Source organism: Perissodus microlepis, chromosome 23 (genome assembly GCF_051167445.1).
Source record: "Perissodus microlepis isolate ML-2025 ecotype Zambia chromosome 23, ASM5116744v1, whole genome shotgun sequence".
Lineage (NCBI taxonomy): Eukaryota > Metazoa > Chordata > Actinopteri > Cichliformes > Cichlidae > Perissodus > Perissodus microlepis.
In genome coordinates this window covers 1,587,666-1,602,138 of record NC_140482.1, presented here as the reverse complement: position 1 = coordinate 1,602,138, position 14,473 = coordinate 1,587,666, and the positions used below count along the sequence as shown (strand labels likewise).

At 39.5% G+C, this 14,473-nt stretch overlaps 2 protein-coding genes across 6 annotated transcripts; both read left to right on the top strand.

Annotated features, from left to right (window-relative positions):
* Nucleotides 1-3,905: 3,905 nt before the first annotated feature.
* On the top strand, nucleotides 3,906-5,733 carry LOC146360699 (uncharacterized). Of its 2 annotated transcripts, none has more exons than XM_084920543.1 (6): nucleotides 3,906-4,081; nucleotides 4,168-4,238; nucleotides 4,337-4,486; nucleotides 5,066-5,124; nucleotides 5,201-5,287; nucleotides 5,392-5,733. In XM_084920543.1, the coding sequence occupies exons 1-6, from the start codon at nucleotides 3,912-3,914 to the stop codon at nucleotides 5,704-5,706; spliced, it is 852 nt and encodes a 283-aa protein (XP_084776669.1). In that variant the 5' UTR covers nucleotides 3,906-3,911; the 3' UTR covers nucleotides 5,707-5,733. The 2 variants fall into 2 exon arrangements, with proteins under 2 accessions (XP_084776669.1, XP_084776668.1); XM_084920542.1 differs by lacking the exon at nucleotides 3,906-4,081 and having other exon boundaries at nucleotides 4,114-4,238; nucleotides 5,392-5,451; nucleotides 5,539-5,733.
* Nucleotides 5,734-7,307: 1,574 nt separating this feature from the next.
* LOC146360698 (uncharacterized) lies at nucleotides 7,308-13,277 on the top strand. Of its 4 annotated transcripts, none has more exons than XM_084922697.1 (6): nucleotides 7,308-7,615; nucleotides 9,802-10,291; nucleotides 10,636-10,885; nucleotides 11,227-11,476; nucleotides 11,566-12,133; nucleotides 12,329-13,277. In XM_084922697.1, the coding sequence occupies exons 2-6, from the start codon at nucleotides 9,825-9,827 to the stop codon at nucleotides 12,735-12,737; spliced, it is 1,944 nt and encodes a 647-aa protein (XP_084778823.1). In that variant the 5' UTR covers nucleotides 7,308-7,615; nucleotides 9,802-9,824; the 3' UTR covers nucleotides 12,738-13,277. The 4 variants fall into 4 exon arrangements, with proteins under 4 accessions (XP_084778823.1, XP_084778821.1, XP_084778822.1 ...); XM_084922695.1 differs by having other exon boundaries at nucleotides 7,309-7,615; nucleotides 9,799-10,291; XM_084922696.1 differs by having other exon boundaries at nucleotides 7,608-7,697; nucleotides 9,799-10,291.
* The last annotated feature ends 1,196 nt before the right edge of the window (nucleotides 13,278-14,473 follow it).

The window sequence follows — 14,473 nt, the reverse complement described above, 5'->3', positions numbered from 1 at the left end:
GCTAAATGAATTTCAGTGATGTACTGTGATAGGATGTCACCTGTGCAACAAGTCCAGTTATAGTTCCATCTGCCAATCTGATGTATGAGTCTGGGTTTGGTGGTTGCCAGGAGAACAGGATTTATCTGGCTGCAGTGTGCCAAGTGTAAAGTTTGGTGGGGGGAGGATCACGGTGTGTGGTTGTTTTCAGGAGTTGGCTTGGCCTCTTAGGCTACGTTCACACTGCAGGTTTTAATGCTCAATTACGATTTTTTTGATCAAATCCGATTTTTATGTCTGCTTGTTCACACTACAAATAAAATGTGACAGCAAACGCGCTCTAGTGTGAACCCTCAAAGCGGCCCGCATGCGCAAAAGAAGACGTCACACACAACGCGCTCTGTTTAGACCCAGAGCAACAGTATTGTTTGACTCATGGCCTTAATATAAAAACTTGTTTCGGACTTTACGTTTCCCAATTTTGCTTTAAGTTATTTTGTTATTTACATATGGCCTAATAATGATCCTTATTGCTGTTTTAGAGGAGCAGTGCTTCAAAGGATAGCTGCAGATTTCTGTCAGAATCTGCAGATTATACAGTACAAATAAAATGTTCACGTTTCTCCAACGTGGTCTTCCCAACAGTTTCACTAACATCTATGCTGGATGGCCAGGAAGCGTTCACGATGTCTTCTCCGGCGCTGATAATTGGCGTCTGTCTTGTGTCAGTGACGTAAAAGACGGATTTAGTGCGACATGACCATCAAACAGCAGTCGCTTTCTAAAACATCAGATATGTATCGGATTCAGTACCACATACGAAAGTGACCCAGGTCGGATTTGAAAATATCAGATTTGTGCCGTTCACACTGTCACACCATGATCGGATATGGGTCGCACAGGGTCAAAAAAGTCGGATTTGATGCGCTTTCGCCTGCAGTGTGAACGTAGCCTTAGTTCTAGTGAAAGGAAGTCTTAATGCTTCAGCAAACCAAGACATTTTGGATAATTTCAGTTTGAGGATGGCCCTTTCCTGTTCCAACATGACTCCACACCAGTGCACAAAGTAAGATCTATAAAGACATGGATGAGCGAGTTTGGTGTGGAAGACTTGACTGGCCTTCACAGAGGCGAGCCAAGTCTTCTCGTCCAACATCAGTGTCTGTCCACACAAATGCACTTCTGGAAGAAAGGTCAAAAATACCCATAAACAAAAGGCAAAGAGTTGGCCGGCATCATGTTAAACCCTGTGGTTACGAATGAATGTCACTCATGTTCACATGCGTATGAATTAGTGATGTTCAATTCATGAACGAATCGTTCAATACTCGAGAATCACTTTACTGACTCGTGAATCATGATTCACAAGCGCAACTGACTCACTGACTCATCCCTGTTGCTGTTAGCAAACTAATTCCATTAGTAGAAATATATCTAGCTTCTAATTAAAATTGTGTGTGTGTGTGGGGGGGGGGGGGGGGGGACAGCCAGTTTCTTAACAAAAACATTTCTGCTCTGAACTGGAAGAAAAAACCCTGAGTAGAAGCTCACATCAAGACAATAGCTCGGTTCACAGTAGCATCGCTCAGCTAACATGCTAACAGCACATTTGAGTTACTCAACCCCTCCCTTGCTGTGCTGAATCATAGCATAAGCGAATCACTCAGGACTCACTCACCCCCTCCCTCCTGGCTCACAGCTCAAACGAGTTGAACGAATCACTCACTCACTCACCCCCTCCCTTCCTGTTACGAATCACTCACTCACTCACCCCCTCCCTCCTGGCTCACAGCTACTTCTTCTTCTTCTTCTTGGTTGGCAACCAATGTTAAGGCACTTTACCGCCCCCTGGCTCACAGCTCAGTGGACATTTAGATGAGAAAATATATATTCGACACAATTAAGGAAAATACCAATAAAAAAAAATAAAATAAAATAAATGTTCCCTTTAGAATTTTTTTGCTCTTTTTTGCTCTAAAGAAAATAGTTGTTTTCTTTTACAATCATACATCATGTCATACAGTGAAAGAAAGTGGTTGAATTTTTACTCTTTTATCTTTGTCTTCTTCAACAGAACAACTAAAAAAGTGTTATCTGACCTCGCCTGAAGCAACAAGTCAAATCAGCCACGCTAGCAGCCTCAGAGAACAACACCAAGGAGGAGACCTCATCTAAAGTATAGCTGTTGTATGAAGGCTTGTGTGTTCTCTCACCACAAATTATTTAAATATTAAATACTAAAAATGACAACTTTGTTTGCTCAAAAGCTCCCAGTCAAAGTGGATGCTGTATAACAGAGTTACAATCTGAACAGTTCATCTTATGTGGATGCAAAATGCCCTGCTGCTTATTCAAAAAAAAGTTTAAGTTGGCTGGAAGATAACTTCTCTCATCTGAACTGACAGCAGAATAGTGATGAGAAACTATCGGTTGATGTCAGCAGACAAAAGAAACGCATCACCAAGAAAACGGCGTGAGTTCGATCAACTAATTTAAAAAGTGAAACTGAAGATACAGATTAGAGGAAGCAGAATATTACCAGGAAAAGTATTTACTGGTATGTGCGAGTTATAGAAAAAAGGATTTTAACAGTATTTGACATGATAATTTAAATGGCATCCTCCAGAATTTATCCAAAAGTTTTTCACTTGGAAAGTTGTGACACCGTTAATCTAATGTAAATGCAATTCGAAGCTGAAAGTCAAGTTTAGATTATCCAATATACACAATCGCCTGCATGCTGTACAGAATGTAACAAATAATTAAAAGTAATCAGTTTCACTAATCTAAAATGACAGGCATCTTTGTGAGGATCAAAAGGTCACAACAGCCACATATGCAAGTATAGAAAGAAGAAAGAAAGTTTGAACACAATAAAGAATATCTTTGTGATTTTGTCGTTATTTTTCTTCTTCACTTAAATGTATTATGATATTAAATGTGTTTTCCAGTGGTGATAATGCGACTACAATATATACTGTTGTGGAGAAACTACATCTATAATGCTTTACAGCTTATTCAAAAAGATTTTGACAACACAAACATGACTGCTTGGGTATGAATGAAGTAATTATGAGCACTAGGTTGTAACAGTTGAGAGATAAGTAACAGACAGCTCTGCTCTGTGAATTATTCAAAGTCACTGAGTCAATGCCACATCTGCATCTCACATACGACTTGTTGTACATTGTGTTTTAAAGTGTAAAACACCATCTGAAATGGTTAGAGAACAGCTTGTTGTTGGGTGTGATCATGAACACATGATCTTTTTTTGATCCATTGTGCTTCAGACAGTTACATAATACACAACATTTTCTCTAATTTGCAACAATGGACTTAGTTTTAACTGACATAAAAATGCTGAAATAAATGTGCCTTTAAACTGGCAGGTGCACAAAAACATGTAAAAAGAAACTCTATAATGATACTTATAATCTTCATGCGGCAATAAAAACATGACACTGTAGCATGTGTAAAAGGAGAAACAGCGCCCTCTGCAGCTTGTAGAAGGAAGTGCCCAAGCGGTCTCCCATCCAAGTAGAAAGAGATTTTCATATCGGGAGTGTTCAGCATGCATGAGGCATGTCAGTCATCACTATAAGAACCACGGAGTGTTTTATGTCCATAGAAATACATGACGTAACTCTGAATACAAACACACAATTCTTCCACAACAACAACAACAACAATAATAATAATAAAAAGAAGAAGAAGAAGACTGTATAGCAGGGCTCTTATCCAGGAAGGGAGATCAACAAACTCAAAAGAAACTCCGAATTGATAAACGCTGAGCGTCCAGAACAGCTGATCAGAGTTAGTTTAATCAACTCTGAGTATGCCCACCCTGAGGTAAGCACGTGCGTGATACCATTTTTTTTTTAAATCCAAGCCTATGGATCATAGGCTTTTTAAATTAAAGCCTATGATTCACCATGGAAACCGGGCAGAGAAAACGCTCGGCTTACTTCACCCCACTTGAAATAGATATTCTGCTGAGTGTATATGGAGAGTACGAACACATTTTTAGCAAGAAAGGCAACACGGCTGCAGCAGCAAAGGAGAGAGAACTGGCGTGGGAGAGAATTGCAGCGCGTGTAAATGCGTGAGTTGAAACGGTAAATACTAGAAAATACATGTGAATCCTGAGATGCATTTACAGGCGAATTTTAACTCATAATTTTAATTAAGGTGCAATCCCACGGGAACAAAAAGGACTTGGCAGCAACTGAAAATGAAATATAAAAACATAGTTCAAACAGGTAAGGCCCACCTTTTCTTTTGTATATGAGTCCATAATTTTTTTTTTAAACCCACAGGCCTAATATCCTGCTCAGATTAACATATGGCTTCAATTTAGCTAACAGAAAGAAGGCAGAGGCTCGCAAAGTGGTTGAAGGGGCACCTCCATTCATGCTGACTGAGGCAGAAGAGTTTTCCAAGAGTAAGGATACTGGATGCCCGGTGGCTGAGCCCGTCACCCCACAGAGCGCAAGTGTCTGCATAAAATGTAATTATTTATAGCACACACATACATGAAATTTGAATATGTGGGATGAAATTCTCATTTCCTTCCTTTTTATAAACATAACCAAGTAAATTTTAGTGCCAACAGTTTTAAGTGTTAAAGTGAAAGTAAAAAGTGAATGAAAATTTAATGAATCACTGAGTGAAGTAAAAGACAAAGCATAAAGGTTCAAATACAATGCAACAAACAAACAAAAAATCGAATTCATTTATATCTCTTTAAAAAAATAACTAAAAAGAAGCAATACTTCAGGAACCATCTCAGCCAGACTCTTTGGCCACGTCTGACCAAAGTACATAGTGAGTTATACTACAAATTACAAATCACAAGTGTTTGAAATGGGATCATTTCTGTCTGCATTGTCTCAACTAAAGGTTCAGTGCATTTGGTGAAACAGTAGCTACATTTCTTCATCAGCAGTGCAGTACTGATCCTTGTTACTAGTATTAGCTTGGACATGCATTTTCCATAATGTCTTTATTACTTAGGAATGCTGTTCCCTGCTGACTTATTCATAATGCCATCATGTGCTATAACACATCTGCATATTTATTTCAACAGTTGCTGATGGCCTTGATGAGACTCCTACTTCAGCAGAAGCATATCCATCCCTTCCATCTGTAAGTAGGTGACTGAGTGCTCCTGAGATATTTCTAAAGAAAGGTTTCTAAAACAGAATGTTGCTCTTCATCACAGGAAGCAGACAAAGATGACGATAAGGATACATTATCTGCTGAGATAGAACCAGATAGACCTAGTGAGGTACACACCATGACAGTAGAGGTATGTTTTAGTTGTGTGTTCTTGTATTTGAAATGTGCAGTGAAGTGATGACGATGACTGGAAAACAACCTTCATATTCATGTTTTTATCTTTTAAATTAACAGAGCAAGGCCGAACATTATCAAGAGGAAGCTCCATCAACTACCCCAGCACATATTAACACAGTGAGACGTTCAATGCCATTCTGCATTTTCATAGCTTTATTTAAACTGCACCATGCATACATTTCAAGCCATTCTTACATTTTACAGTTACCAGTTAAAGAAATTTACAAAATGCACCTCATCCAAACAATGACGAAAACTGACAAAGAAATCACATACTTGGATCGTCAGATTAGAAAGACAGATCTGGAAATTGAATTACTGGAGCACCAGTTAGAGGTGGGTAACATGTTACAGGTGGTTACTCTCAGATAAATCCACAAATGATAATGGTTGGTTTTGTATTTGTAGGAAATAAAGAAGAACAAATAAAATGTTGAATAAAGAGTCCTCATTTATCCTCTGGGGGTGGGGTAAACTAATCTGAAAAGCGATTTTAGCAAATGGTTTCTCTGACAGCTCTTGCATCATGAACATTTTCAGGGTGAACAGGATCCTCTTCCCCAGGTTCATCCACTCATATGGCAGGGTGCTGCTAAGAGAGGCAATATTATGGAGAACAACACATGCCACAGTTCTCTCTGATGATACCTTGAGTCTATGCAGGCACTGGAACCAGGATTTGAATATTCCTAGAGTCATGTCCACCCAGAGATGGGGAAGTTTAAATACAGCAGCTACAATCCCAAGTATAATCATGAAGTATAACTGAAGGATTTGTACATCAGTCACCTGCTGTGCTACAGAATTCCTCTTTAATACTCCTTCTTACCTTACGAGATTTCTTTTTTGAAATACTACAAAATTTTGTAGCTCATGTTTAAGAGAAAAGTAAATCTTTCTAACTGGTGCATAGTTTATGTGTCATAAAGGAAACCCCTGATGGTAACAAAGCAAATTGCCACACAAAGAGGTTAGTCTGATGTGAAAAGCACGACCTCGCTGTGTTATATTTGATATGTATAGGGTTGGAGCAAGTTGTTCGTAATGGAGACATTCAACGAGATGCTCATCTGGGAATGAAAAAAACTTCTAATCAGGGTGTCACGCACAGAGATCTGAAAGATCTTCCAGGGATGGTGACACTATATTCTGTAAAACTGATGGGTCAGTAGGCAGCGATTTTATACCTGTTAATCTCTAAGATAGATCTTAATCTGCTCTGGTGCAGGTTTGGTTCAAGGCAGGCATGTGCAATAGTGCAACTTCTGGTACTGATCGGATGCTAAGTAATTACATGGCCGGTACCAATACCGATATTTTGATCTTACAAAGGCAGCTTATGTCTGGGTGAGCAGTGCGTCGTGACTTATGAGATTAATCATCAAGTTACAAATTCTTAACACATTTTAATGAGCACTAAATCACTGTTAACACAACAAAACACACCTCAGGTTTTCAGGTTTTTTTTGAAACTGGGGTTTTTGGAGACCTGAAATGTAAACATACCTGTCTCTTAAGGAGTTTGTGTTAACTTCCATTGTTTAAAAGCGAGGCTATAAATAAAATAGATGTGACAGTCAGTGCAAAAAAGTTCTGACATTTTTCATAGTACAGCTACAGTGGGCTACATACTGGACATAGAGGATTGAAACAAAATATCAGCCCTGTTATGCTAGTATCGACCCAATACATGTTGGTATCGATACAATAGACTTTGTTTTAACTGAAATAAGCAGTATTTGTTTTGATCTGCTCACCTCTGATTCGCAGCATAAGTTACCATGGCGATTTAATCCTGTGAGAAGTGAACCCCCTTCATAGTATAGGTAACCCTGAAGTTACCTACATAAGCCAAAATCCTGCTTTGTAGTTTAAGCTTCTGCTCCGGTATCAGGTTATATTTGTTTCGATCTGCTCGCCTCTAATTCACAGCATAGCTTACCATGGTGATTAAGCCAGGTAAAACTTTCACTTTCATACTACTGAAAGCTCAGATTTAAAGCTCAATACAGCCAAGCTATTGACTTTGCTCTGTACTTCAACGCATCTGTCCAGTTTTTTTTTCTTTTCTTTTCCACCATGGACTGTATGGTTTCATACAGTTGTGTTTTTCACGAGAGACCCCTGAAGGCCACACTGATTGGAATCTCGGAGCAGCTGAGAGACAAACACACTGAGCCCGGAGAGTGACGTGAAATGGTTTTGGAAACAGCGGCGTGTTATGAAAGCAGCCGGGAAAGCGCGTACCTACAGCTGTTATACTTATAGCTGCCTGCCACAGGTAAGTTTCACTCTAAGAAATGTGGGAAACCTCCACAGTGGATAACTCTGCTAGCTGATGGGAAGAAGCTGTTAACTCCGAAGTGAGACCCTAAACTGTACTATTCACAAATGTGTAGTTTTATTTTAGTACATTTAAAAAGTTGTTTTACGTCGAAAATCTGTAATTTGTCACATTTCTTGTACGCAAACGGTTTTACTCCACAAATTAGCTGAACAGTCATGTTTTTAGCAGTCTAAGTAGTTTGCCCTCGGGTTATTCTTCTGTTTTTTCGTTTACATAAAGCACTGAGTGATTTTCTCCCCCTAAGGCTTACTTTCTGTGGAGAACTTGGCATGCCAAAAGAAACAGGCAAATTAGTTAACGGTGTCCAGAAATCTTTTTATTACTTTTCTGTGTCAGTTGTTATTTGCTTGTTTCCAGGGTAGAGTCATCAATATATTTTTGCTTTGTTTTGTGTTACGAAATGGACATTCCTGCTGCTTTGCTATCATCTTAGCTAACTGACCTTCGTTATAGAGGCTATAAAATGGAGAGAATGGAACGAATCGCTCTTTGGGTGGAGGACCTTGTTGCATTGACCGTCTGCTGACCTGAGACATTTGGCCATGAACCTAAGAGCCTCACTGCTGCTATTACCCCCACCCTCTGATGAACCCCACGCACCCTATGCATTGCTATAGCACGTTTCATTATTTGCAGGGTATTGTGAATGACTCTGGTATGTGTGCTTTGAACTCCACTATCATATTAGACATTCTTTAAATCCATAGGGAGCAATCCATTCTAATATTGAACTGCTGAAAGCTTGCATCATAAAGAGACCTTAGTTTAAGAGGCAGTTCTTGGAGTAGCTTGAGCTGAATTCAGTAGGTTGTAATACCTTGTGCAGTTGTGATAATGCTCAAAATGATTTATGAAGGAAAATCTCATCATCTAGTGTCTGTTGTTTGTTTTGATAGTGTTCAGTAGTGATCTGGTCCCTGTACTAAAGACTGAGTTCATCATACCCAGGGTGCCATTCTGTTATCTGGCTTCTCTTTAGTGTAACATCAACAATCAGCGGGAACAGGCACACAGTGCTGGTTATCAGATTGCTAAGTTAACCCAATCACAAAAATGAAGTTTACTGGCAGCAGAATTGATGATAAAATTATGCTATAGTAAAGATATGAAACTGTTACGCCCAATACAGACCGAAAATAACACTGCTGCTGCAGACACACCAGCTGAGTGAGAGAAAAAGCAGTTTACAGTAGTTTAGTATTAAAAGAAACCAGAATAAACACGTAGGCTTAGTCTGCATTCAAAGGCATTTTTAAATCTGCTTGGAAGACCCACTTTTTCTGTGTGGCGTTTGACCAAGTGTGAAATGTTTATTTTATTGTTTTATTTTATTGTGTCAATCCATGTTTTTGTGTCTTGCACTTTTTTTTAAAAAAAAAAATTATTCTTATATGTAATTGTGACTGTTTTTAAGGTGCTTTTATAAATAAAACCTGGCTCAGCTTTGTATCTTTAGTTCATCTATCCACCAGATTTCTGTGGTCACAGGAAAGATAACTTCATCAGCTCCAAGTTCAAACTCATAATCTGATTACAGAATGCCTGCACGCTGTTAACGTAGGAAACATCGGAACTTTTGTGATTCTGTTTACTCTTAATTTCTTAGTTTTGATTCCCCTTCTGTGATTTGCTTTGTTTTTGCACACTTTTTTTTTCATAATTTCCCAGGTTTTTGCCAACAATAATGCTCAAAAGTCACACAGTTTAAAACAAAACAACTGTCTGGTTCACTACAAACAACTATTCAGACTGGTACTCTGCTGGGCCCCAGCAATTAGAAACTGAACAAAACACTTCAGTGTATGGAGGATGTTTGTTTTGTTGGAGAAACTGTAAAATCTGATTTATTTTTATTCACACCTGTGGGATACATCATCAAACTTTAACTCTAAACAGGGACAAAGATACAGTGACTTGTGTTGATCAGATTTAAATTCAAAACTACAATATTGTCATAAATCATAAAGTAAATGTTCACCATTCTAGAAGCAATAAATAAAATGAGCCACAACTCACTGAGTTGTTTTTGTTATTTTTAAATTAAGTATTAATAATATTGTTGGTAGAGCCTCTGTCATCTCATTAACTCCACTTTTACTTTCCCTCTCTGCATGCAGCAGGTTTAAAGGTTGTCCTGAATGAAATGGCAGAAGGGTACGACTGGTTCACCAACCAAAGAAAATCTCCACCTGCTTCCTGTTCCCCTCTTTCATGTCATGACAGCAGCTCCATCCAAAAATGTCTGCCAGTGAAAACTCTGCAGCCTTTCTCGAATGATGGTAAAATTGAGCATGACGAAGACTCTGGGAGCCGTCAGTTGAATGAGGGTCCTTCGCCTCATTTGTATGAGGAACTTTTCTGTGCCGGTCAAACTTCCATCCCTCTGGGCCATCTGGCCAGTGCCCTCATGACCTCGTCTGGGCTGCAGACTGATGTGGTGAAACAAGGTTACCTGGGGAAGCTGGAGCGGAACCACAAGAGATATTTTGTCCTCAGAGCAGGGAGTCACACTGGGCCGAGCCGACTCGAGTGGTACAAGAGCCAGGAGAAGTTCATGGCAAAGGAGAAGTCTTCTGGCAAAACTGCGCTGTTTGGGTCGAGCAAACAAGGGTCGGTAAAAGTGACTTTATATGTGAAGCCTTTAACCGAGGCTCGTAGTTTCTATTAAGTCACATTAAGTGGTACAAAATTATTATACTAGTGTATTTGTTTGTTGTAAAATGTACTGTAATACAGCACCCTCAAATTGATGTTTTTAGTAGTTTCTTTATAAATCTCTAAATAATAATACAGTTAAAAATATTTCAACTATTAGCAGGTAGTCCTAAATTTAAAAAGTATGATACTCAAAACATGTGTCCAAAAATAGGTGTGTTTGTAGAGGGTTTATAGGATGTATGTCTTTCATTCTCATCTGAAGAAGCATTAAAATCTAACTGTATTTAATTCCCCAGAGTGATTTACTTGCGGTGCTGTCTTGGCGTGAGCCGGATTGCCAGTTCCCGGAAAGGCCACACTGTGGCGTTGTATCCCAAGGATCAGACCATGGTGCTGGTGATGGAGGACCAGAAGGAGCAGGAGGATTGGTATGTAGCCCTTAAGAAACTGATGGAGGAAGAGCAAAACGATGAAGAGTATGGCGAAGGGGCTGATGAAGACGATGATGGCTATTGCACTCTGCCCCCTGCTGCTTTCTTTAAAGAGGTTAGAGCACTTTTCGGTTGTAGTTAAGATCATAAGCAGTTGATTAAATATACTGAATTTAATAACATCTTGATCAAAGCGAGTAGCTTCCCTGATACTCAGAATCAATCAGAAATGGCAAATATGACAACCTTATTCTCAATAGGACACATTTATGCCACACAAGTGCTGTACCTCCTTCAAAAAGAAACCTAATCTAATGATTAAACATAAAAAAAGGACTGTGCAGAATTCATATTTTCATCAGATGGCTGCTTTGACACCCTCAGCAAATTCAAAATAATAATTAAAAAGACCTCCCAGCTGTCTTGCTCCAACCTGTTTCTTTCACATTGTCTAAGGTTTGGCCCATTACGGTGAAGCCCAGAGGTCTGGGTAGTTCCAAGTCCCTCACTGGTGAGAATCGGCTCTGCCTCACAGCAACATCTCTGATCTTGGTGAGAGTGGGTGCAGGAAATGATTTGCCATCCGTCACGATACCTTTGTTGAGCGTTCGCCGCTTTGGCCACTTGGAGGGCTTGTTCTACTTGGAGCTCGGCAGGTCTGCACCAAATGGTCCTGGAGAGATTTGGATGGAAACAAATGACCAAGGTAATTAAACAAACAAAAAATGTTGTGTTGAGGCCTGACTGGATAAAAGTAAAGAGTGTGAGTCATCCTGGTGTATATGTTCTTTACAGGAAACAGAATACTGGCCCAGCATATTCACGAGGCAGTTCGGGAGGCAGTTCGGGCACTACGAGTTCTTCCAGATTTGAGCTGCTCTCCAGTCTCCAGTCAGAGTCAGAATAAAGGCCTTCTGGCCTCAAAACGCTGCAGACCTAAATACAGAAACAGAATGGTGAATGTAAGACCACAGCGTCCCTTAGTCTTGTTCCCCAGAAGTCCTGACATACAGACTAGTCCTGCACAGTCTTGTGTAAAGCCCCTCGAACCAGACGAAACAAATCCTGAATCATCTCCAAGCTCGAGCTTTAATTTCAGCCCTTGCAGATCTCAGTATAGGTCCATTTCTGAAACTTGGAGTGACATGGAAATGAAGATGGACCAATGTGATGCCGCAGCCTGTGAGATGCAGGAGTCCATTGACGACAGGGAGGGACTGGGATACATGATCATGTCCCCTCATGTTAGCCGCAGCTCATCTGTGTTATCTCATGATGACTATGTTACCATGGCAAGCCCACATAAAAATAGCCAGCCAGCTTACTCGTCATCCTCTGCTTCTCTGCAGACATCATTCATCAGGCAAGTCTTTTTCTTACCTATATTAGTACTAGTAGAATATATGATCTTGAAACAATGGCTGAAATACTTTTGACAGAGGGTACCGCAAATAAAAATGTCAGAATTGATCAACATGTTTTTTGTTTTGTTTTGTTTTTTTGGTTAACCTTGGCTGCCAGTTGTGTAATTTCTAGAGTAAAACTTTTGTCGTTTTAGCTCCTCCTCTGACAGCAGCTCTCCCCTGGACCCGCCTCATCATCTGACCAATGAGCACAGTCGGCCACACTGGCTGATGACACCAGCCCAACAGTCAAAAATGGATGCTGACCAATCGCAGATGAGCATCAGTTGCTCCACTGAACCACAAGTTGATACAAAGCAGGAAGGCAGTAAAAGCTCAGCACAGACTGGAGTCACTTCTTCTTTAGGGAGCATTGATGGGTCTGACCTGAAAATTCCATTTGTCACATTTGGATCAGGCTGTAGTGGGCCGATCCAGGCTAGTTTCAACTTGGATACAGATCAGTCTAGTCAATTCCAAGCTGTACCAGACCAGTCTAGTATTAGAAGATGCTGGCTGTCATTGCTTCTGCCTGCTTGCCTTCAAGCTGAGGACGCATCCTGAGTGTTTGTAATGATTTAATGTTTTGTTTGAATCTCAGTAGTGTAAAGAAAAGCTGATTATTTATAGGTCACTTTACAAATGAAAAACTTGAAAATGAAAAGAAATATTTCAGTGAGATTGTTGCTGACACTTGTTGCACTTGATCACTTGCAGTCGTTGCACATGAAAAGAGAAGCTGGGACTAATGTCTTTACACAGTTTAGTAATGAGTATACTTTTGAGAAAAATAAAGTTGTTGTTTTACAGTTTGTCTGTAAAAGCGCACAGTGTGCCTCTTTTTGTCAGTGGGTGTTGTTTTGGGGGGTTTCTTCTGCTTGGAGTCTTGTTGTTTCGTGGAGAAAAAAATTGTTAAATAAAATGACATAAATTGAGTTTTTCTAAAAGTTTTTCTTCCCCTGTTTGGTAAAAATTGTAAATGCCAGTTGATAAAATGCAAGTGATGCATTATATCTAATCCGTCTGTTAACACGTCACTAACTGTTCTCTAGCAAGACTTTAACACATATTAAAACTATATTTAAAACTGTAGGGAATTAAGTGTTGAGTGTAGCTTAAGTCTTCATGTGAGGCCGGTGACTGTTAAGCTTATTTCTAGCTTCAAAATAGATTTTTAATATGCTACCATGTCGATGGATTTGTGAACATGTATATCATATGCACAACTGTGTGTGGGCTATCTCCATTCAAATAAAGTGTAGTACTCTACAATACTCTAATTAAATTCAAATGTAGGAACATTTCCTATTCCTGTATCATCAATACAATGAGGACAATGACCTAACACTGTTGTATTGCAACATGCAGTAGTGTCCAAAAGTCTTGAGCCACCCCCTTATTTCTTTATATTCTGCTAGGAAAATGGGTGCAATGAACCATTTGCAAGCATACGTGGAAATACAGGATATAACGCAAAAACAGTTGTAGTACTTTTATGCTTAGCACAGCCTGAAGTATTTTAGGCAGCTTTTAAGTAGTCTTCAGGAATAGGAGAAGGACACTCAAAGCTCTTCTTTGGATGAGAAAAAATGATGCAACTGTAGCTGTAGTATTGATTCTGATATAGTGCAGGCCTGAGCCTGACTTGTAATGCACACTGGCAGAGCAGTTACTGCAAATAAATCCAGATGTGGCCATCAGGAACATCATGGAAGCCTTTTATGCTTAAACATAAAAACCACGTCGTGGGGTATGAACCCAAAGAGAAGAAAAACAGGATGTATTTGTCTGTGTTTGCAATTATACTGAAGAACAAGCTGTTTTCTAGTTTGGGAAATTGACTTCGGCTGTGATCTTGCAATACTGTCTGTGGCTTTTTCCTGTTGAAATATAATACACTGCTCTTCTTTATTCAAGTGGGTGTCAAATTCTTATTAAGCTGTAAAGCAGTGTCACTGCTGAGCACTACTGCTGCTCATCCCTTTAAGTCTGTATACAAACAAAAGTCAATGACTGTAACTTTGTTATTATTGCATGCTGTAGTACTTAAGAGTATGTGTGTTCTTAGTGTTTTCTATAATTTCAGTGTCCTGAATGGTTCTAGGAATCCTCACAATAACAAACAGTGCTTTATAGAGGCTGTAACAACAATTACATGCAATGCTGCCTCTGTAACTGTGCAGCTGCGTTTCGTTTTAACATTATTCTACCTAAAGTCATGTCTCACTAATGCATTACTATGTTCTCTGTATGTAGTGTACTAACTCACTGCGTCACTGTATTCAGATGTGTTTTCTTGC